The sequence below is a fragment of the Diabrotica virgifera genome, chromosome 5 (assembly GCF_917563875.1).
Source record: "Diabrotica virgifera virgifera chromosome 5, PGI_DIABVI_V3a".
NCBI classification, from domain to species: Eukaryota; Metazoa; Arthropoda; class Insecta; order Coleoptera; family Chrysomelidae; genus Diabrotica; species Diabrotica virgifera.
Window position 1 is genome coordinate 13400866 of NC_065447.1, and position 25062 is coordinate 13425927.

General features: G+C 32.7%; 2 protein-coding genes across 3 annotated transcripts in view; both read left to right on the forward strand.

Annotated features, from left to right (window-relative positions):
- Positions 1 to 566: 566 nt before the first annotated feature.
- LOC126884938 (uncharacterized) lies at positions 567 to 5316 on the forward strand. 2 transcript variants are annotated; one of them, XM_050651295.1, is made up of 2 exons: positions 567 to 969; positions 5091 to 5316. In XM_050651295.1, exons 1-2 carry the CDS (start codon positions 753 to 755, stop codon positions 5123 to 5125), a joined length of 252 nt encoding a protein of 83 aa, XP_050507252.1. In that variant the 5' UTR covers positions 567 to 752; the 3' UTR covers positions 5126 to 5316. The 2 variants fall into 2 exon arrangements, with proteins under 2 accessions (XP_050507252.1, XP_050507251.1); XM_050651294.1 differs by lacking the exon at positions 5091 to 5316 and adding an exon at positions 4366 to 4677.
- Positions 5317 to 22098: 16782 nt separating this feature from the next.
- LOC126884936 (zinc finger protein 239-like) overlaps positions 22099 to 25062 on the forward strand; it is a 68914-nt gene continuing 65950 nt past the window's right edge. Inside the window, exon 1 of the mRNA XM_050651291.1 lies at positions 22099 to 22263. Coding sequence (XP_050507248.1) covers positions 22227 to 22263 — 37 coding nt within the window. The 5' untranslated portion in view covers positions 22099 to 22226. The remainder of the gene's footprint in view (positions 22264 to 25062) is intronic.

Sequence of the window (25062 nt, forward strand, 5' to 3'; positions counted from 1 at the left end):
CAAAAAACTAAGTTTGACGTTTTGATTGTTTATTTAAAAAATGTTCCACTAAAAAATTGATGAATCCCATGATGGTAGGTAGCCTTTTTGTAATATCTCATACTACACATACACATTTCAACCACAGTAAAGGACAGAATTCAACTGCCAAACCTCGTCTTTCAATGGACCGTGATAGTCGTGACGTCAAAACGTCAAAAAAAGTTTTCTAAACACGTTGTGTCTAGGTACACGCTAAAATGTACGCAAATAAAAAAGTTAAACTTCATCAAGCTAGTGACTATTTAGCGTGGGCAGTGACTGTATATTTTGATACACGCTATTTAGTGTTTGTTTGATAGAAAAATATTTGTTATGGCGTTTAATTCTACCTAACTTTTTTATTTGCGTACACGGTAGCGTATACCCTAGACACAACGTGTTTGGAAAAATTTTGACGTTTTGACGTCACACTATCATGGTCGAAAAACGGCTTATTTTTTACTAACTTGATTGGTCAATGCGCATGACGAGGGCAGTACGAAGGTCGGTGGTCGGTTTCGGTTTTCATGTCATTTGGATGGAACGCGCCTACGCGTGCTACGCGCCTAATATCTCTGTCTCTGATGCCAACTAAACTAAATGGAAATTATTTTTGTTTGGACAAATGGAAATTGAATAGTGTTTATTGATAAAATAAAAAATATTGATTTCACTTTTTGGGTGTAAGGTGTAAAATTATTATTGGAATACATAAAATCAAGTGTAGTCAAATGGAAGTCAAACAAGAAATTAGTGAGGAAACGTGTAAAATAGAAATAGAATATAATCACTCAAATCACTTGGATGATGCTGTTTTGGATGAATTTAAAAGTGAAATTGAGGAGGAGTCTAATAGAGAAAGTACTCATGGCACATATGAATCTTTACACTTTGAAGAAAACTACATTGAAACAAAACCATTTGAAGAAAACCAAAAAACTGAAAAAGGTTAGTAACAAAATATTTATTAGTAGAAGTAGTAGAGTATAAAATTCATGCATTTTTTATTCTCTAGACGAATTCATTGGCTGGAACAATAGCTAGCAACTGATTCCGATATTTTTATACTTTTAACAATATTTTATCAGTCTCGTAATCTTGTTCTCTACTAAATGTTTGTTACCATTAATGTTTTTAATAAGATAATTTTAGCGTAATATTTTTTAATAACCTACTTATTGTATACCATGTTTGTGACTTGTCTTATGCAATGATGTCATGTAAATGATACAAAAAGATCAATAAATTTATCTATTTATCTAAATCAGAAATCAGGGTTGGCAAAAACCAAGGTTTTTTCGAAAAAACCACAAAAACCAGGTTTTTTGGTTTAAACCAGGTTTTTTTGATACAAAGTATAGTAAGTCTAAAAAAATGAATAAATTATTTTATAAAATTAACTAATAAACAAAAAAAAATTATTAAGACAACTTTTATTTTTATTTACACACACACAAAATTAATATAACAAAAAAAAAACATCATCAAACAATATTCAAAATAACTAAGTAAAAAAATAGAAATTTTTATCTTAATTTTCTTCATTTGCGGCAGCTGTAGTAAAAACTTCAAATAAAAACACCAGTTTGGAGGCTCAGTAAAAAATAGAAATATAAAAACCAGATTTAAACTATTGTTCTGAAGCTATTTCCTTGTGGCATTCTTATAATCAACTATTTTAATGGGAAATAAGCCACAATTTTACCAAAAAAATGATTTTATTAACGTTTCAAAGCTCAAATCGGGTTTCGTTGTCAAAATACAAAATACAGTAGTATTTTACCAAAAAAAATGATTTTATTACAGTACAGTGGAACCCCGATAAGTCGGCCCCCGATAACCCGGAAGTCCGGCTAACCCGGACCGATTTTCATCAGATAAACATTTTGATTTTCAATATTTTGTATTTTTCAATTTAATTGTGGCTTATTTCCAATCAAAATAGTTAATTATCAGACAAACCTTTCAACAATAAAAATGTGTAATATAATATTTGAGAGATAATGTGTACTTATGTGTGTAATTTGAACTATACGATATTAAAAATGACTCATAGCACACGCCGCAGAAACAACAGCCACCTGTCTGTAGTATCTATTCCTTTTTATTTCAAACTGTCAGCATTGTTTAGGAAAGACTATTTAAAAAATTCTTTTATAAACAATGGTCTTTAGTATTGTGTGTCTTGTATTGTTCGCTTCCATTTGCTTACGTTTGGGTTTGGTGTTTTTTTTAGTAATTTTAATGAGTAGGTACTATGTGCATATTTATAAATATATTTCATGTTATTTCAATTTTAACGGAGTTTATCTGTAAGTATACCGTATTTTATTAATTTTTACCATATTCTCCGGCTATCTCGGATTTTCGATAACCCGGATCAGTCGCGGTCCCGATTAATCCGAGTTATCGAGGTTCCACTGTATTACAAAATACAGTAGTATTTTGTATTTTGACAACGAAACCCGATTTGGGCTTCGAAACGTTAATAAAATCATTTTTTTGGTAAAATTGTGGCTTATTTCCCATTAAAATAACAGATTTAAACTAACTGGTTTTTTTAAGAAAAAAATCAGTTGGTTTAAACCAAGGTTTTAAGCACATTGGTTTAAACCTGCCAACCCTGGTATAAATGTTTGGCATCGATTTTATACGCATGCTTTGACTTAGGATCGTTCGCTTTCGGTACGGTCGCTGTGGCGAAGGTGAGACGTGTTGGAATGGATTTTGACACTATCCTAAGTACTGGTTATTTGTTTGAAGGTTCTGGCCATTTGTTTAAAATAGGCCAAAAAATAAATAAAGAACAACAATTGGTTTCTTGTCATTTGTTTGTTTGCCACTTTGTCTCCTCTTTCTATATTTTAACCTGAAATAGTGATTTATTTTTCTTAATTAATTTGAAAAATGTATATTAGTTACCTAGTTGAAACATTGTGCACAAGAATACGTAATACCTATTATTATTTATGAGAATACCTAATTGTTTATCCATTCATGCCAGAACCATCAACCATCTTCACAAAACACAAACATCAAGTTCGGTTATAAATGGAACGAAAACAATACCAAATTATTATTAGATTTATACTTATGTATATAAAATATAGATAATGCAAAGTTGGTACTTTAGAAATCAAAAATACCAAAGTACCGAGACTAAAAATACCCTAATATTTAAATGATAATAAAACAGAACAAAGAAATTCCATGTACATAAACACCAAATACACCTGTCAAATTAGAATTGTGTGAATTATTATAATGAACGATTGACCAAGAATGAGAAATACTTAAAAAAAACAAACAACAAATTAAAAGAAGAATCAATGAAATTGAAGCAAAAATAATCTAATAATTGAAAAAAAAAAGTTAATAATTTAAAAATAATAAAATGTTAACAATAAATGATATAAAAGTGCGGCTGAAAGCACTTAACTTCACTTTGAATACTTTCAAATAAAAATAAAACGACCACCTGAACCTGAACTAAAATGAGAATTTTGGAGGTACTGCATAATGCGCAGGTCAGTCCAAACGGTAATAGCTTTTGACCAGGTACTGAAATGACGATTCAGAAACCGTACATCGGACGATCCCAAGTTGAGTTGGAACGACAAAGGGACGGTACAATGAACGGTCCATTTTCAGTTGGAACGCATTTCATCTATTGCGCAGAAGCGTTACCATACATTGTACGGTTCTCGACGAGTTGGAACAAACCTTAAATCTTTGGATTACAAGGGTCTACACAACCTACCACTATAATTTGGCTCAATGGCGCTAAATAATTTGTATAAATGGAAATACGAATGCAAATATTGCATTTATCTCAAAACTTCGTTTTTGGGGTTAGGCCACTATTTATCCGAGTGCCTCAAATGAGAATAACTTTTTCACAATGCTATTGGGTTTTTTGTTGATCTGAATGTGTTGAGGGAGGCATGAACAGATAGATTTGACTATTTCAGATTTACTTACTTACTCCATGGCGTTACAACCCTTCGTGGGATTTAGCCGACTTGATAACATGCCTCCACTGCTCTCTGTCTTGAGCATTCCAATTATCCACGCCTATAGCTTTCAGGTCTCCTGCTATATTATCTCGCCACTGGAGTTGAGGGCATCTACAGTGGAACCTCGATTATCCGTCTCCATTAACTGTCACCTCTGTTAACTGTCAGGGTCCGTACATAAGTTGTATTGACTACAGAAGTAAAAAATGAGTCATAAATTCATTTTATTTGAGCATTGCGATAAGTCGATAGGCCAAGTGAAAGTGTACAGTTTTGCTATCACCATATTTTAAGAATGAATTAACTGTTTTGTTTTCGTGGCCTAAAGATGACATAAAAGAATGGTTAATTTGTGATGAGGACGCAAAAAGCTATCCATTGTTGACAGATGATGAAATGGTTGAAATGGCAACAGAGGCGGAGGAAGCAGATTCAGAAGCTGACACAGACTACAGCTGACAAATTGATTAGATTGCACAAAAACAAATCTCTCTTATATTGTCAAACAAAACCTACAAATAAAATTTGAGAGCTGTACGATGAATTTTTATTTTTTTTAATGTTCTGTTAACCGTCTTTTCGATTACCCGTCATACCCTTGGTCCGGTGCCCTGACGGATAATCGAGGTTCCACTGTACATGGTCTTCTTCCAGTTGGGACTTCCTCCCATACCACCTTACTGTTCCTTGATCAGAATGTCTTACGAGGTGTCCTGCCCATTGGAGTCTTCTGGACTTTATTTCTTTTATGATGTTGGCGTCTGGGTAAAGTTCTTTGAGCTCTGTGTTAGTGTTTATCCTACATTTAGCCCAATCAGGGAACGCAAAATTTTACGAAAACCTCCAAAAAAATAAAGGAAGGATGAAAATTTGGGAATAGGTAGTTGAAATTGTCTATTATTATATAAGAAAAAGTTTACAATTCTACATCCCCTCCATTTTACAAAAATTGGGAAATACGGGGTGAAAAATATTTTCTCGGGAGTGAAAAAATATACCTTCAAAATAAGTCTTGAATTGGATAAAATTACTAATTCTACTTTTGTTCTGTAGAGTTTTTTGAAGTTATACTTCTTTACCGGCGATAGAGGGTGAATTTTTATATGTTAAAACCTATCAGCCCGGCGCATGCGCATTATAACTTTGTTCTGATTGGATGTTCAAATGACATGTCAAAAATTATCCGATATGGCAACTGTAGGACAGCTGTGGTTTGGAGGTAAAGGTAAACAAATGTATAATATATTAGTTTTATTTTTGTGAGGACAGAAACAAAAAAGTTTATAATATTGTAGTGACTTTTAAATAGTTTTTAAAAGCAACAGGTACGTAATAATTGTTAATGTATCATGGGTATAAACCTACCTATTTGATTTGCCAAAATACATAGTATGTAATACTTTTATTTATATAATTTGATTACCATCAAAATTTCTATCAATATTCACCTAATATATTGTTTTTTTACTCTATGTTTTGTTGTATTTTTTCAATTCTAAATCATTTCAATTCAAAATTAAAATAATTTAATCAATTTTCAAAATATCAAAATATCACAAGTTTAATCCGTTTAGTTAGTCGATCTTCGTAAATAATGACACATAGTGTCCGTGGCTAAGCGGAGAAAGCGAATGAATTGCAATACCAACCGCTCTTATCAGCGCTGGTTCGAGTCCCAATAGAAACTTTCTTTTTTGTTTTTTTTTAATACATTTTATGATTGTAAGTATATTTATTATATAATTGTATTTACAGAAAATACGTATTTAGTTAAAAAAAATTTCGACAATTAATGTTCAGACATCATTTGTGGCTTGTTTAATGTGTTTGTGTGTGTTTTATTCTTTTATTATTTTAATTTTTGGCACTGTTCTAATAAAAATGTTTGAGAAGTAGTAAGTATAAATTAGTTTAATATTTAAACAAAATATAAATAAAAAGTATATTAATTTCGTTTAAATCATATAATAGAAGTATAACTTCTTACGTGCGTACAAAGTACACACACATTCTTTTTTTGTATCACATGGTATACAGCCAACTACAGGAAAACTTTTTCCTTGTGGAGATAAATTAAATTACTACAGGGTGATTGATTAGTAGGGTAAAGCTCAATAGCTCCGCTATAGTAATAGATAGCAATAAAAGTTAATAACAAAAATTTTAGACACCTTTGAGCTTCACATTACAAAATTAGTTAGAATGTTACAGGGTGTTCGATAACACAGTGGCAGACCAAACTTATGTTTTTTTAAATGGAACACCCTATATTTTATTTTAAATTCGAAATCCTGTTAACTTCTCCATCACAGAAATATAAAGGTTTGTAATGTTATACAGGGTATTTACAAAGTTATAACCAATTTTATATGAAAATCGTAACAAGTTCAACTCCCTGTATAAATAAAAATAAGCAAAACAACAATGGTTTATTAATGCCATATTTTTTAACGTATTGTCAAAATTTTCAAGAATGGTCGATATTGCTAATTTTCTTTATATCAAATACAGGGTGAGTCAAAACGCAAGTACATTATTTTCTCAGTAATTTTAAATGGAACACCCTGTATTTTATATCACTATTGAAAAGTACCATTACCGTACTTTAATTTTTAGATAACATTCCCTATGTCTAAATTTATTAGTTTTCGAGATATTTTCATTTTTCAATGGACCAGTAGCGTGGCCACCCAAATCACCAGAATTTAATAAACTGGACTGATTTTTTTGGGGTTACGTTAATAATGAAGTATATAAAATACCTCCAACAACAAGGGATGAGATGAAAAATAGAATACCAAGTGTATTTCGATGTGTTAATTTACAAATGCTCCGTAGAGTAAGTAGCTCATTCAATGATCGTTTTTAGGCGTACATAAATGTGTTAGGAGATAATTTTGAACACCTTATGTAATTAAATATTAAAAATATTTTATTAAAAGTAACTTCTAATTTTTTCAAACATGTTTTTTGCAAAATGTATTACTGATAAATTATGTTTCGTTCTTTATTTGTTACATTGTTACATTTACATACAAAAGTAGTGTTTAATTGTCTTCACAAAATATTGTATTTTGTGTTTGTGTGTTTTTTTTGTAAAATTTATTACTAATTTTCTCTGTTTATTTGTTGCATTTACATAAAAAGATAGTTTTTAATTGTTTCAAAAATGTTGCATGTAGTGGTTGTGTTTTTGTTTGTAAAATGTATTATTAGTAAATTATTTTTATTTCTTTATTTGCTACAGTGTTACATTGATTGCCGGATTGATAAATCGGTAATCTTCAATTGTCAATTATTCAGTCATGGTTTACTTAAAATTTAGATAAATTTAAACACCTAAAATAATTTGCTCTGAAAAATGAAAATATATACGAAATTTGCTCGAAAACTAATAAATTTGGGCATAGGGAATGTTATATAAAAATTAAAGTACGTTAATGTTACTTTTCAATAATGATATAAAATATTCCACTTAACATTACTGAGAAAATAATGTACTTGCGTTTTGACTCACCCTGTATTTGATATAAAGAAAATTAGCAATATCAATAATTCTTAAAAATTTTGACAATAAATAAAAAAATATGGCATTAATAAACCATTGCTGTTGTGCTTATTTTTATTTATACAGGGAGTTGAACTTGTTACGATTTTCATACAAAATTGGTTATAACTTTGTAAATACCCTGTATAACATTACAAACCTTTATATTTTTGTGATGGAAAAGTTAACAGGATTTCGAATATAAAATAAAATGTAGGGTGTTCCATGTAAAAAAAAAACATAAGTTTGGTCTGCCACTGTGTTATCGAACACCCTGTAACATTCTAACTAATTTTGTAATATGAAGCTCAAAGGTGGCTAAAATTTTTGTTATTAACTTATTGCTATCTATTACTATAGCGGAGCTATTGAGCTTTACCCTACTAATCAATCACCCTGTATATAAGTTAGGATTCAAAAAATAAATAATCACCTATAGTATAAAATCAATAACAAAAGGTTACATTTAAAAAGTTCATTACATACAAAATATAACAAAATTCAACAGTACCAATATACATATCACAAAGCAAGAGATCTTCTTAGCTGAGTTCAAGTTATACTGAATATATCACAATCGAAATGATTTTTAATAGTCCCATGTATTATATAGTGATGTTGATTATAGTTACTTTCGAGTATTTGTTACAAATCGTTACTTTTGTATAAAGTAATCATTTACAGTATTCGTTACTTTGATTACTATGATTACTTTTGTTACTTTTGTATTTGAGTACCGGTAATCATATCGAGAATCGTATTTCTCAGTAGGTAGGTATTTTGTATAGGTATTCCGATATAACAACGACCTTCACCGATCTGTTTAAGGCATACAAAATTCGATAACACTCATAAAATACCGGTCCCGTCCGTTACTCGCTGGGATACGATTGGTATTTTTTATAGAAATTAATCAAGTGTACTGGTTGTAGATACAATAGTCGTTACTCGCTCTGATACGATTGGTACGAAGTAATCAAAGTAACAATTTGCCTCTCTGTATTAGTCGAGGAAATGAAGCATTTTGGCTCGCAATTTTTTCTTCCAGCATGGATTTACTTAAAATTTTCACAGGGGGTAGGGAATAGTCCAAGGATCATTTTCTATATCATGCCGCTGTACGCTAAAACCTTGGGGGTGGTTGCCACCCCATCTCGGGGGCGGGAATTTTTTATTACATTTTTACCAAGTAAATCGATGTAAGAAGTAATTCTAAGACAAAAATGTTTTTTACATTTTCTTCGTAAAACTAATATTTTTCGAGTTATTCGCGCTTGAAAGTAACAGTTTTTCGACGAAAAAATGGACTTTTTTAGAGGGTTTTTTGAGAATACCTCGTACAATATGCATTTAATAAAAAAAACGTAGATTTGTATCTTTTAGTAACACAAACCAAATTCTTTTTCTGTAATATCTTTAAGACCAATACAAACCGAGATACAGCATATTAAAAGTTAGCTTTTTTCGTCAAATGCATAATTTGAAATATTCAAAGCCAAATAACGGAAAAACTGCATTTTTCGAGGAAAACTTAAATAATATTTTTTTAAGTATACAGTTAGTCCTTTCAAAAAAAAATAATAAAAAGTTTCTAGCCTGAAAATTAAGCGACTTATGATCAAAAAAATATCGGTACCTGCTTTTCTCTATGAAAAAATCAGTGAAAACAACCCCCTAACTACCCTCCTAATTAAAAATTGGTCTTCACCTTTCTGTAATTCCTTTTATATTTGTATTATCAATACACCCAAAAAGTTTGACCTATTTAAAAGGCCCAATTTTAGAAAAATTGGAGTTTAAAGAAAAATTAATTTTTTGCAATTTCCCATTTTTTGCCTTTTACTTAAAAATATATCCGAAAATACTGGAGATACGAAAAAAATGATGGGCTACTAAATTGTAGCTTTTTTAATAACTAAAATTCGCTTGTGCATAGATTTTCATTACAGTGAACAGTTAGCGAGATATAGCTGTTTAAAACCTCTATTTACGAGCAAACACCCCCCTTATTAAAGCCTTTTAAACCCACCCTAATTAAAAACTAAGGGATCTTACGGAATTTAGTTTACACAGTCTTATAACTCTTTAAAAATCCTATAAAGTCATTTTTGAAAAAACTTTTTATCGCCAAAAATGAAGGAGCTATTTTTATTAAACGAATTTTTTTTTTGAAAAATTCGAATAGTCCGCTTATGGATAATTTTCAATGTATGTTAGTGTAGGAAACAAAGGTTGAACCTTGCAAAATGGACACAAGTCCGGTTTTATTTTTTTTCTGGTATATCAAGGGGTGCTTATTATAAGACTAACTTTTTCTGAAAAAATTTCGCCCCGGAACCTCCCTTTTCACCCCTTTAAAGGGGGTAATTTGTGGTTTTTGCGGAACATAGCCCTTCCTGTAACATTTACAAAAAATTTCTTTTATAGAAATATGAAGAGGACTATATTTTCTACGATTTATTTCCAACACCATCTCTCTATCATCCACCGTTTAGCGGGGGTAGCGCCCTAAAATTGACAAGTTTTAAAAAAAGATGTTTTAAAAAAAATATATATTTTTCCCTAACTGTAACGGAAATTAAGCAGAAATCCTGCGGCAATTATTCACAAATAATTGACTGATTTTTTGGTATAGGTTTTACTTAAGGGTATTTGCCCTTTCTTTAATTACAGGGTGTTACATTTTAAAAAACCTCTTTTTATACCACCTGAACCGTTTATGCTAGAGTAAAAAGACTTTCAGCGATTACCCATGTACTGGTGCTATTTACAAATTTGTATAATGCACCCCCATTTTTTCCCCGGAACCACCCCAAAAAAAAGAAGAATTAATAAATAAATTGATTTTCTTGGAATCCTTCACACACAATGCCCTTTATTAATATGCTTCATACATCATTTTGTGGACGTTATTATTACCCATGCATGGACACCAAAAACAATTTCCTAGTGCAACCCCTGAAGCAAAAAAAAAATAAATAAAATGGGGGGTTGAAAATTTTTTTTCGTTTTTTGCTTTTTGATCCATATGGGCATATGCTTCATCAATAGTGCTTTTCAAAAATATATATGGTTATTGCAACATCTCTGCGAAAACCACCCCTATCCTTGAAAATATACTGCAGAAACTACCCCTATCCCTTGGCGAACATGTTTTTACGATTTTCTCATTACCTATGTATTCTTTTTAAACAAAACTTATACAAGGTTAAAGACCACTATTTACTCTAAAAATTATGTCCTATTCATTTTTTCGTATAAGCAACCGTTACGGCACAGTGGCGCCGTAAACCTCATATATGCTTTGGCGGGCTCCAGGTTTTGTTTTTTTTTTCGTCATCTGTTCGTTTTATTGATAAAGTACTTATGCAAAATAAAACAACACAGTGTAACCTACAAATTATGACTTATGCACATTTTACATTCTTTGCTCCCCAAAGCCACAGTGGTGGCCCAAAATAAATTTTTGTATATTTTCGCCACCTACATGCATTTTATTGCATTAATGCTACCTTAACAGCACAATATTTACCCTTAGGTGGTCGCTACGCAGTGGCGGATCCAGGGAGGGGTGATGGGGGTGATCACCTCCACCCCTCTCAAACCAAGTGATATTATATTCAAAGATTATAAAAATATTCATTTATTTTTATAGAAATTTAACCAATTGGCACCCCCCTCTTACCGATGCTGGATCCTCCACTGTCGCTAAAGCATAAAAAGTCATTCTTATAAAAATAATATTAATATAATATAAGTATTTCTATAAAAATAAATGAATATTTTTATAATCTTCAAATATAATATCACTTGGTTTGAGAGGGGTGGGGGTGATCGCCCCCATCACCCCTCCCTGGATCCCCCACTGCTTAGCGACCACTTAGGGGTGAATATTGTGCTATTAAGGTAGCATTAACGCAATAAAATGCGTGTAGGTGGCGAAAATATGAAAAAATTTATTTTGGGCCACCACTGTAGCTTTGGGGAGCAAAGAATGTAAAATGTGCATAGGTGATGATTTGTAGGTTACACTGTGTTCTTTTATTTTACATAAGTACTTTATCAATAAAACCAACAGATGACGAAAAAATAAAGAAAAACTGGAGCCCGTCAAAGCATATATGAGGTTTACGGCGCCACTGTGCCGTAGCGGTTGCTTAAACGAAAAAAATGAATAGGACCTAATTTTTAGAGTAAATAGTGGTCTTTAACCTTGTATAAGTTTTGTTTAAAAAAAATGAATAGGTAATGAGAAAATCGTAAAAACATGCTGGATAAGGTATAGGGGTAGTTTCTGCAGTATATTTTCAAGGATAGGGGTGGTTTGCGCAGGGATGTTGCAATAACTATATATATTTTTGAAAAGCACTATTGATGAAGCATATGTCCATATGGATCAAAAAGCAAAAAACAAAAAAAAATTTTCAACCCCCCATTTTATTTATTGTTTTTGGCTACAGGGGTTGCACTAGGAAATCGCTTTTAGTGTCCATGCATGGGTAATAATAACTTGCATAAAATGATATATGAAGTATATTAATGAAGGGCATTGTGTGTGAAGGATTCCAAGAAAATCACTTTATTTATTAATTCTTCTTTTTTTTTGTGGTTCCAGGGAAAAAATGGGGGTTCATTATACAAATTTGTAAATAACACCAATACATGGGTAATCGCTGAAAATCTTTTTACTCTAGCATAAATGGTTCAGATGGTATAAAAAGGGGTTTTTTAAAATGTAACACCCTGTAATTAAAAAAAGGGCAATTACCCTTAAGTGAGACCTATACCAAAAAATCAATCATCTATTTGTGAATAATCTCCGCAGCATTTCTTTTTAATTTCCGTTACAGTCAGGGAAAAATATATTTTTTTTAAAAACATCTTTTTTAAAAACTTGTCAATTTTGGGGCGCCACCCTTGCTAAACGGTGGATGATAGAGAGATGCTGTCGGAAATAAATCGTAGAAAATATAGTCCTCTTCATATTTCTATAAAAGAAATTTTTTGTAAAAGGTACAGGAAGGGCTACGTTCTGCAAAAACCATAAATTACCCCCTTTAAAGGGGTGAAAAGGGGGGTTCCGGGGCGAAATTTTTTCAGAAAAAGTTAGTCTTATAACAGTCAATTTTGGGGCGCCACCCTTGCTAAACGGTGGATGATAGAGAGATGCTGTCGGAAATAAATCGTAGAAAATATAGTCCTCTTCATATTTCTATAAAAGAAATTTTTTGTAAAAGGTACAGGAAGGGCTACGTTCTGCAAAAACCATAAATTACCCCCTTTAAAGGGGTGAAAAGGGGGGTTCCGGGGCGAAATTTTTTCAGAAAAAGTTAGTCTTATAACAATCACCCCTTGATATGCCAGAAAAAAAATAAAACCGGACTTGTGTCCATTTTGCAAGGTTCAACCTCTGTTTCCTACACTATGTATAGTACCACAGAACCGGTTCGTATACTGGAAAATGACTAAAAACCTATTTGTATTTTATTTGTACATATTTGTAAATTCGTATTTTTGTGTAAATAAATGTTTTTCTAATTCTTTAATTCTACTTTTTTTCTGTATCATCATCATCATTGGCTCGACAGCCCTTTCTGGGTCTTGGCCTGTTCCAGGATTCTTCTCCACTCTGATCTGTTTCGTGCTTTTTTTCTCCAGTTTTTTATTTTTAAGATTTTTATATCATTTTCTATTTGTTCTAAATATCTCAGCTTCGGTCTTCCTCTTGTTCTTTTTCCTACTGGCATCTGTTTGAATATTTTTTTTGGTATTTCGCCTTCTTCCATTCTTTCTACATGTCCCATCCAACGCAGCCGTCCTATTTTAATGAATGTTATGATATCTGGATCCTGGTATATTTCGTATAGTTCAAAGTTGTACCTTCTTCGCCAAATTCCATTTTCTTTTGTGCCCTTATATATGTGTCGCAAGATTTTTCTTTCAAAGGTGGCTAGCAATGTTTCCTCTCTTTTAGTGAGTGTCCAGGTTTCTGAGCCGTATGTGAGTACCGGTCTTATTAGGGTTTTGTATATTTGGCATTTTGTTTTCCTTGCGACGTTGTCTGATCTTAGTTGCCGAATTAAGCCATGATAACTTTTATTGGCAATAAATATTCGCCTCTTCACTTCCTCTGCTACGTTATTATCAGATGTGACTAGGGACCCCAAGTATGTAAAGTTTTTTACCCCCTCAATGTTGTATTCTCCTATTGTTATATTTTGTGGCTGCCTTATTTCTGTGTTTTTACTTACCTGCATATATTTTGTTTTGTTCTGGTTGATTTTCAGGCCACTATTTTGTGCAGCTTGTGCTATTTGATTGAATGCCTCTATCATTTCTCTTCTTGATCTTGCGATTATGTCAACATCATCTGCAAATGCTAGTATTTGCACGCTTTTATTAATTATTGTTCCTCGAGTATTGACTGTTGTGTCCCTCATTATTTTCTCGAGTACAATGTTGAACAAGATGCATGATAGAGCGTCTCCCTGGCGTAGTCCCTTTTTCACATCTATTGTTTCCGTTAGTTCGTTTTGTATCCGGATTTTACTTTCTACTTTTAGAGATTCTTTTATCAGTTCTATTAGTTGTGTTGGTATATTAAATTCTTTCATTGTTTTTATTAAGAATTCTCGGTTTATATTGTCATATGCGCTTTCGAAGTCTATGAAGAGATGATGTGTGTCGATGTTATGTTCACTTGTTTTTTCAAGGATCTGTCGCAGAACAAATATCTGGTCTATTGTTGACTTCTGTCTACAGAAGCCACTTTGGTACCTGCCAACTATTTTTTCAGCGTGTGGTCTAAGTCTTTCATAAATGACGTTGGACATTATTTTGTATGCTGCATTCAGCAGCGTGATTCCACGGTAGTTTCCACATTCTAACTGATTCCCTTTTTTATGTAATGGTACAATAATACCACTATTCCACTCCGCTGGTAGCTGTTTATTTGACCATATCTTTGTTATCAATACATGTATTGTTTTCTGTAGTGCGTCTCCTCCTTCCTTCAGAATTCCGATGCTACTTGATCCGATCCCGGTGATTTATTGTTCTTTAATTTGTCTACTGCTGTTCTAATCTCGGCTATTGTTGGTTGACTCTTTTCTCTGTTGTCTGCTTGGTCTAATGGTATATCAGGGTTCGTCTCACTCCCATCTCCTTCAAGCTTTTCCGTAAAATGGTCTGTCCATCTTCTTAGTATCTCTTGCTGTTCTGTCAATATATTACCTTCCTTATCTCTACACATCGTCGTTCTCGGTTTGAAGTCTTTTCTGCTTTTGTTCAGTTTCTGATAAAATTTTCTTGTCTCTGTCGATCTACTTAGTTCTTGCAGTTCCTGAAGTTCTTTGTTCATATATTCTCTCTTTTTTCTTCGGTGAGTTTTCTTTTCTTCTCTGCGTAGTTGTTTATATTCTTCCTCTGCTTGTCGGGTTCTGTGCCCCTGTTGCATCAGTAAATATGCTCTGTTTTTTCTGTCTGTTATAATCTGACATTCTTCGTCAAACCAGTCATTCGTTCTTGTTCTTCTTTCTTTATCTTCTATGCCTAACACTTCTTTAGCTGTCTCTTTTATGATTTCTCTGCACTCTTCCCACTCCTTATTTGGGTTTTCATGTTTTGGTCTGTTTTCTAGTTTGATGCTTATCTTTTCTTTATACTCTTTATTTTTGTTTGTTTCTTTGAGTCCTTCTACCTTGTATCGTTCATGTTTAGAGCCTCTTTCCTTTTTGATGTTTGAAATTCTAGCCCTTACTCTACTTTCGACCAGGTAGTGATCAGAATCCGCATTTGCCCCTCTTCTGGTGCGGACGTTTATTATATTCGATTGGTGTCTCGAGTCTACAATAACATGATCTATCATATTTACTGTCATTCCATCTGGGGACTTCCAGGTACCCTTGTGTATATCTTTGCGAGCGAAGTATGTGCTAGCAATCACCATGTTAAGTGATCTTGCTAGGTTTATTAACCTATTGCCATTGTCATTTGATTGCTCATGGAGACTGTGCCTACCTATTGTGGGTTGGAATTGCTGTTCTCTTCCAACTTTGGCGTTTAGGTCTCCATAGATTATTTTTATATCATTTTTTGGGCATGACTGATATGCGGACTCTAGTTCATCATAAAACTCTTCTTTAGTTTCATCTTCTTTTTCTTCTGTCGGGGCATGCGCATTAATTAGACTGTAATTAAAGAAACGTCCTTTAACTCTTAAAATGCACATTCTGGGGCTAATTGCTCTGAAATCTCTTATAGTATGTTTTACTCTCTTGTTTACTATGAATCCAGTGCCCAAGACGTGATCTTTAGGATCGCAGCTAGGATCGTGTGGCTTCTTTTTTCCATTATATTGTTTCCAATCCACCTCATTTCTTGTATGGCAGTTATGTCTATTTTTTCTGTATAGATCTATTAAAATATCTACTTATAAAAACTGTAATGTTATTAAGGGTGGTTTTTTAGGGTTGAAATATTATATTATATCCAAAAGTATAAAACAATCATTATTTAACCAATCAAAACCAAATTTTACCCATATTAAAGTTTACAATGTTTTTATATAATTTTTGACAATAAGGGGTAGTTTACACCCCTAAAAATAATCAACGCCCTTAAGCATGATATAGAATATGAAGTACAGTGTGAGATGATCCTAATCCCAAATTTTTATGTAAATCGATGCAAGCCGAAATTATTCTTTTAGGATAAGTAATTTTTTTATATATAGCTCCAATAAGGGTGGTTTTGAGGGTTGAAATATTATGGTAGTATATCTTAAAGCATAAAACAATCATTATGTAACTAATAAGAACCAAATGTTGACAATATTAAAGTTTAAAATGATATTTTATAATTTTTTACAATTGGGGGTAGTTTTCACCCTTAAAAAACCAAAAGCGTACAACGGCTCAATATAGAAAATGAACTAGAGGGTGTAATGAGCCTAATTCCAAATTTTTGTACAAATCGATGCTGGACGAAAAAATTGCGAGGTTTTGCCATTTTTTCAGCTTCATTTCCTCGACTATATAGTAATCGTTACTTTCGGTATTCGTAAGTAACGAGTACCTTGTAATGAATAGTTACTTTTTCAACATCACTACCATGTATGGGTTGTGAATACCATAGGTTGTTCTGTGGAATGGAATGTTGAAAACATTGTGGTAACGTAGAGCTTGGTTTGGAACATTAAAGTTAATGTGATTTAACAGGTTTGGACAATCAATAAATCCACGTATGATCTTATATATAAATATAGCACCTGACATATCATGACGGTTCTTGAGTGGAGGTAAAGATACGTGATGTTCGATAAGGGAATAATGATTTCTAATACATGGTAGTGTGAACATGGTAAGGGAGCGTTCAAGTATTACGTAACGCAGTTTGGGGGGAGGGGGGTCTTGTAAAACGTTACGGTGCGTTACATGGGGAGAGGGGGGTTCGAACAGCGCGTTACGTAACATTGTTTTTTAACTTATGTAAATAAAAAAGACTACGGAATCAAAATCTCCCAACTTTGCAACTTTCGTTTATATTTTACAGAGAACCCCTAGATTGTATTATATTGCCCCTTATGATCCGCTCATGTTCCGGCCCTTCTACAACTACAATAGGACAATATTTATCTATTCAAGTGAAAAATCTTCAAATTTGTCACCAGATCAAGAACAGTAACATATGTTTGCAATAATTGACATTTTTGGAGAACAAAAGCTAAAAAGATACAGTTACAGATGGGTTCAGACCAAAGAAATTTTAAGAGAGAGTCATAAATCGTTTGTCTATTCTTTTTATGAAGTCCATATTTATTATGCAGTCTAGTTTTCTTTCTGTAAATACGTAATACAGAGAATAATATGTATTGCTCTTGTCAGTGTTGTTAAAGTGAATTAATTAATACTTTAATAATTAATTAAATGTCGTTCTTATCATTACCTCAAAAAGTCTAAAAAGTTTTTATTATTACCGCAAATGCGGTTAAATGATTTAAAAATGTCTTTAAATAAAAAGCATTAAATACAAAACCCACTATATTGATACTTAGTTTAGAAAATTGATAGGTATTTAAAAAATAATACCCTTATTTTAAGGTGTGATTCCTGAATTATTAATTTCAAAGTTTTATGTGTTGTTATGTAGTCATGTTGTGACTGGCTGATTGACATAAAGTCCAGGCCAATAAAAAAAAGTTTTATGTGAAATATCTTGACGAAAATTATACATAATTTCAAAATTTCACTTGCATTATTCATAATAGACCCTACATAATACACATTTTTGAGATGAGGTTGTTAAGCAGCTTCTAAAAACAAAAATATACAGGGTGTTTAATTAAAATTAAAGATAATGGACTATGCTAGACTTGAGTGAATCACCCTGTATATTCAAATTTATGTTTAAATAGTCCATAGTTGAATTTAAAAGTTGACGTATCCTAGCGTTTTTATATTTTTCTAAAATAATGACACATGACACAAGCAATTTTATTCCATAAGTGGTTTCCATACATTATAATTTTAAATGATCCTGTATTATTCATAAAGAGCATGAAATCAGATTGTTAAGCAGCTTTTAAAAATATAAAACTATACAGGGTGTTCCATTAAAAATAAAGCTTATGGACTACGGTAGGCTTGCGTGAATCACCCTGTACATTTAAATTTATGTTTAAAAAGCACACATTTTGATATACCTATGAAAATCTACGGGTCTCAGCGTTTTTTAAAATTGTTTCAAACAAGGACAGAAATAATTTTATTCCATAAGTGCCTTCTTATAAATATATACAGGATGTTTCAGAAAAAGGTAACACGATCTCTAGGATAGGTGAAAAATTGAAAAATAATTGGGGTTTGCTTACTAATTCATTTTTGTAACAGGGCGTTGAAGAACAAAAAGTTTTACACAGTTTTTTCACTATTTTTCCGAAACTACTGGCAACATCGTATATTATTCGTTATACAAAAATTTTTACTAAGCAAAATAAAATGTTGAAATAATAAACATGTTATTTTATTTTAAGCTTTTATTAAAAAAGATAAAATAGAAAAATACATGAGAAGAACAATAAAGGATGAAGCCAAAATGTATGTCAGGATGGGGTCAAGTAGGGAAAATATAAATGTAAAATTAGTAATAAAAGATTATTATTATAAGTTTTGGACATATTTCATGTCATGGAACATGAAATTACGATTAGCAGTGATAACCAGACACATGAACTGAATAGAAGAATCGTTCTTGGGTGGCAGTATTTGAAAAACTGAGAGAAACTTTTAAAAGTGAGTTGTCCACATGCCTAAAGAGAAAGGTATTTGATTTGTGCGTCCTCCCAGTCTTGACGTACGGATCAGAAACACTTACCTTAACTAAAGCCTCGGCTACCAAACTAAGAGTAACGCAGAGAAGAATTGAGCGGTCAATGTTAGGAATAACTCTGCAAGACAAAATCAAAAACTGAGAAATCAGGAGAAGAACAAAGGTGACTTTCGTCATCGAAAGGATAGCCAGGTTGAAGTGGAGATGGGCAGGACACATAGCCAGAATGACAGATGGGCGATGGACAAAAAGGTTATTGGAATGGAGGTTAAGAGAAGACAAGCGAAGCGTTGGTCGACCGCCTACAAGATGGATTGACGACGTAAGAAAGCTAAATAAAAACTGGATGAGAGCGGCGCAGGGTAGACGTGGTTGGAAACGAGGGGAGGAGGCCTATGTTCAGCAGTGGACATGTGAGGCTGGATGATGATTGTAAGTTTTTATTATTACCTCAAGTTCTTTTACCGAGTTTCCGGTACTTTTCGCAACCTAGTTTTCCATTTAGGTTCAAATGGTTACTTGGGTGTTACGTAACGTTTAGGTAGGGGGAGGGGGGCACATAAAAACGTTATGGTGCGTTACATGGGGGGGAGGGGGGGGTCAAAAATCTTCAAAAATTGCGTTACGTAATACTTGAACGCTCCCTAAGCACAATATTTCAAAAATTTATCCTGGACTCTTTCTAACATATCAATATTATTCTGAAAATAGGGTGACCAAACAACAGAGCAGTATTCTAAAATAGTGCTAACTAAGCAACAGTACACTAATCTTGTTGAATTAATGGAGAAATACTTGCAATTCCTAGTAACAAAACCGAGACGTTTAGGTGCCTTTATTGAAACAGTGTTTATGTGGTCACAGAAAGTAAGCTTCTTTCTCATCGAAAATAACACCCAAATCCCAAATAGAAGAAACATAATTCAATGGCTTATTGTTAATAGTATAGGTTGTTTCGATTCTATTGACTTTACGAGAAAACAACATTTTTTATTATGTTTATTAAACAACATTTTTTTAAATTCAAGTGGAGTTTGTTCTGATTGCGCCAACTTTGTAGTCTGTCTAAGTCATCTTGCAATGGCGCTTGGTCTTTTAGGCTATCTGTAACTTTCCAAAATTTTAAGTAATCTGCCAACATTAGACATTTGCTATATAGGAAACAGGAAGTGATGTCGTTAACAAAGATATTTAAAAGAAGTGGAGAAGTGTGGGCATCTTGAGAAACTCCAGATGTTATTGAAATACTGCCAGACAGATACAACATATCTTGACTCTTTGACTTCTACCATATATGTAGAGTTTTCAATCCATTCAATAAACCTGTCATGAAAGCCTACATTAATTAATTTGCCCAAAAGTATTTGGTGATCAACACGATCAAATGTCTTGGAAAAATCTGTGTATATAGCACGGTCTTCCATTTGAGATAATGTATCAGATTGATAGCAAACCACACTTTTTGCAGTGGATCTTTTGCTATAAAAACCATGTTGAGATTGAGATATTAAGCCTTTACAGAACCAAGAAAGTTGCTTTACTATAAGACAGTCGAAGAGCTTAGGGATTGCAGATTGTATACAAATGCTACGATAAATTTCATTGTTGTCTTTCTGACCATTTTTAAATATAGGAACAACATAACTTTCTTTCCATGAAGAGGAAACATAGAGGTTTCCAGAGATCTGTTAAAGAACATAGCACACGGCATTACAAGGGTACAGACACACTTTTTAATAAATAATTAGGCACTCCATCTGAACCAGCACTAAGCTTATTGGGCAGTTCACATATGCCATTAAAAATATCAGGCATGGTAATCTTTGAAGGACAAATATTTGTATTAAAGTTGATATTTAATGGCTGGATAGGTACGTAAAGGTTGTTGTTAATAGGTGAATACACAGTTTGGAAGAAGTTCATAAATAAATTAGCTATTTATTTGCCATTTGTTGCTGATTGGGCTTGATAAAATAATGAGTTAGGTAAGCTGTGACTAGATCGCTTATCATTTATGTACTTCCAAAATTATTTTGGATAATTTTTAGGCCAATATCTATCCGTTTGATATAGTTGTTGAAACAATACAGTGAGCATAAATATAGTGAGCATGTTTTTTCTCCAAAGTCAGTCAAGAAAATATAAATATAGTGTTATTTTTGTTCCCAATAGACCACCATTGTGCGGTTTTGATATTATTTAGATGCCGTTGATCAGAATGTATCCGCCGTATATGTGGATACCGCCAGAAAAACGGAAAAGAGGAAGGCCACCGACCTCCTGGAAACAAGGAATTACAAAAGCCATGTCAGAAAGAAATCTTCAAGAAAATGACTGGCTAGATCGACAGGCTTGGCGATTGGGTACCGGAAGGCGTAGAACGCTATAGAACCGGTTATATATATATGATCAGAATGTTAAATTTTATTATGCTTTAATTTTATTAAAAAAAAAGAAAATAATCGTTTCGTTTCGATTCAATTCGAGTCTCTTGCCATCCTCTGACACCTGATGTTTCGGAATCTATTTCTTGTTAAAGAGGCTTCGCAAAAAGCCTGAATTGAGCCATAACGAAACGAAAAGATGGTGCAAATATTAAAATATTTGCACCGGAGTATGGTTAGACTGTCCTCTAACGGGGAACGATGAAATGAGTGGAAATAATTTCGACCACGAATAAATTAATCTGTTAACCGATGAACACAGTACCAAGCGGCGTTTCATCGTTTCCCGTTAGAGGACAGTCTAACCATACTCCGGTGCACATATTTTAATATTTGCACCATCTTTTCGTTTCGTTATGGCTCAATTCAGGCTTCTTGCGAAGCCTCTTTGACAAGGAATAGATTCCGAAACATCAGGTGTCAGAGGATGGCAAAAGACTCAAATTGAATCAAATCGAAACGATTATTTTCTTTTTTGTCATGTCATACTCTGTAGAGTACAAAATGACCACGTTTCATATAAGTAATCTGTGACGCATTATTGGAATATTCTCCTAGCAAAGTCGCTTGATACTGTGTACCTCGATTAACAGATTACTTGATTCGTGGTCGAAAGTATTTTCACTCATTTAACTTGATTATTGCATTCACTTTCCGTTTTACTCAAATAATTACACTGGTTTGTATTTTAGGTTATCTCAAAGATGAAATCAAAATGGAGATTATGGAGAAACCCATTGAAGATTCATCTTACGAAGGAAATGATATGAGTCTACACATTGAAGGAACAAGATTAAATGAAAATATGGAAGTTGTGACTGGAAAAAGACCTTTTAAATGTGAAATTTGTTTTAAGCAGTTTTCTCAAAAATGTGTTTTAAAATTACATATGAGAGTGCATTCTGGGGTAAGACCATACAACTGTGAGATTTCTTTTAAGCAGTTCAGTCAAGCAGGTAATTTGAAAAACCATTTGAGAGTGCACACTGGGGAAAAACCTTACAAGTGTGAGATTTGTTTTAAGCAGTTCAGTCAAGCAGGTAATTTGAAAAGACATTTGAGAGTGCACACTGGGGAAAAACCTTACAAGTGTGAGATTTGTTTTAAGCAATTTAGTGTAGCAATTACTTTAAAAAAACATTTGAGACTGCACACTGGGGAAAAGCCTTACAAATGTGAAATTTGTTTTAAGAAGTTTAGTCAAGCAGTTCATTTGAAAACACATTTGAGAGTGCACACTGTGGAAAAACATTTGAGAGTTCACACTGGGGAAAAACTTTACAAGTGTGAGATTTGTTTTAAGCAATTTAGTCAAGCAATTAATTTGAAAAAGCATTTGAGAGTGCACACTGGGGAAAAACCTTTCAAGTGTGAGATTTGTTTGAAGCAATTTAGTGAAGCAGGTCATTTGAAAACACATTTGAGAGTGCACACTGGGGAAAAACCTTACAAGTGTGAGATTTGTTTTAAGCAATTTAGTCAAGATGGAGATTTGAAAAAACATTTGAGACTGCACACTGGGGAAAAGCCTTACAAATGTGAAATTTGTTTTAAGAAGTTTAGTCAAGCAATTAATTTGAAAACACATTTGAGAGTGCACACTGGGGAAAAACCTTACAAGTGTAAGATTTGTTTTAAGCAATTTAGTGTAGCAAGTACTTTAAAAAAACATTTGAGAGTGCACACTGGGGAAAAACCTTTCAAGTGTGAGATTTGTTTTAAGCAGTTTAGTGAAACAAGTGCTTTAAAAAAACATTTGAGAGTGCACACTGGGGAAAAACCTTACAAGTGTAAGATTTGTTTTAAGCAATTTAGTGAAGCAGGTAGTTTGAAGAAACATTTGAGAGTGCACACTGGGGAAAAACCTTACAAGTGTGAGATTTGTTTTAAGCAATTTAGTGAAGCAGGTAGTTTGAAGAAACATTTGAGAGTGCACACTGGGGAAAAACCTTACAAGTGTGAGCTTTGTTTCAAGCAATTTAGTCGAGCAATTATTTTGAAAAAACATTTGAGAGTGCACACTGGGGAAAAACCTTACAAATGTGAAATTTGTTTTAAGAAGTTTAGTCAAGCAGTTCATTTGAAAACACATTTGAGAGTGCACACTGTGGAAAAACATTTGAGAGTTCACACTTGGGAAAAACTTTACAAGTGTGAGATTTGTTTTAAGCAATTTAGTCAAGCAATTAATTTGAAAAAGCATTTGAGAGTGCACACTGGGGAAAAACCTTTCAAGTGTGAGATTTGTTTGAAGCAATTTAGTGAAGCAGGTCATTTGAAAACACATTTGAGAGTGCACACTGGGGAAAAACCTTACAAGTGTAAGATTTGTTTTAAGCAATTTAGTGTAGCAAGTACTTTAAAAAAACATTTGAGAGTGCACACTGGGGAAAAACCTTTCAAGTGTGAGATTTGTTTTAAGCAGTTTAGTCAAGCAGGTCATTTGAAAAGACATTTGAGAGTACATACTGGGTAAAAACTTTACCAAGTGTGAATATACAGTGAGCACGTAAAGGTTGGAATAAATTCATTTTCTCGAGAATGGGCGACTCTGGAAAAAAATCCGAAACAGGTCAATTTTTATTTCTAAATTACGACTTTTTTCATATATATCATACTAGTGACGTCACCCATCTGGGTGTGATGACGTCATCGATGATTTTTTTTAAATGAGAATAGAGGTGGTGTTGTAGCTCATTTGAAAGGTAATTCAATTCTCTGTTCAGTGATATAAAGATTCATACATATAATTATTTATACAGGGTGTCCATAAAAAAATTGTTGAATTAAATTTATTGACAAAAAGAAAAATGTAAGTAATTTATTTAATTCAAAATACATTTTACTGCTCTCAGAAAAAAGAAAAAAAATGTGTATTTGAAAAATAATCATTGCCTTTCGCTTAAATTAAATGTTCAAACTGTCAAGAGTAGTGTTGCCAGGTCCGATTTGTTTTTAATAGGTACATAAGCAAAAACAAATCGGTATTTAGGGTTGTAGATCGGGACACATAAACAACAATAGCCCAGTAAACGACCGTTTTGAAGTGTAGTTTTCAGAGGCAATACCGAACTGCATGAAAATCTGGTTTTAGATTCTACTTACTGTCTACTTCAAAGTTGAACTTGTACCATTGGTTGCTTTTACTTGGGGGGTGACAGTTACAGTTACCTCTTCTCGGGGGTAAAAAACGCGTTTAAAGTAAGTCCCAAAATGGATCAACTGACTAACTCTAAAAAAACTTTGGTTCTATATAATTTTTAAATTAAGTCAATACTTTTCGAGTAATTTTATCGAAAAAAATATTCTTAGCAAAAATGTAGCTTTTAAAAAAGCAAAAAAAAATGTATGTTAGAAAGTCTATAAAACCAGTAAAAGCAAAGTTGTACCTAGCTCATCAAAAATACGTTCTTATTCGTCCAATTCCAAATCGAATTGTTCAACTTGAAATAACCAAAAAATTAAGCAATTTTCGGACAAAACCCATTAAAATTTTTTAAAATATTTAAAAAATCTTTAATTCTGTTTTATATAAAAGTCCCTAGCATTAAAACTAAGCGAGTTACGCTGAAAATAAAGTTGGCTCCCCCTATTTAGCAACGTAAATAAAATTAATCATTACCGCTTTACCACTTTATACATTATGTGTATTGTTTACGATCTGTAAGGTTTTTACCGGTTAGAAGTGCTTAGTTTTGAAAAAAAT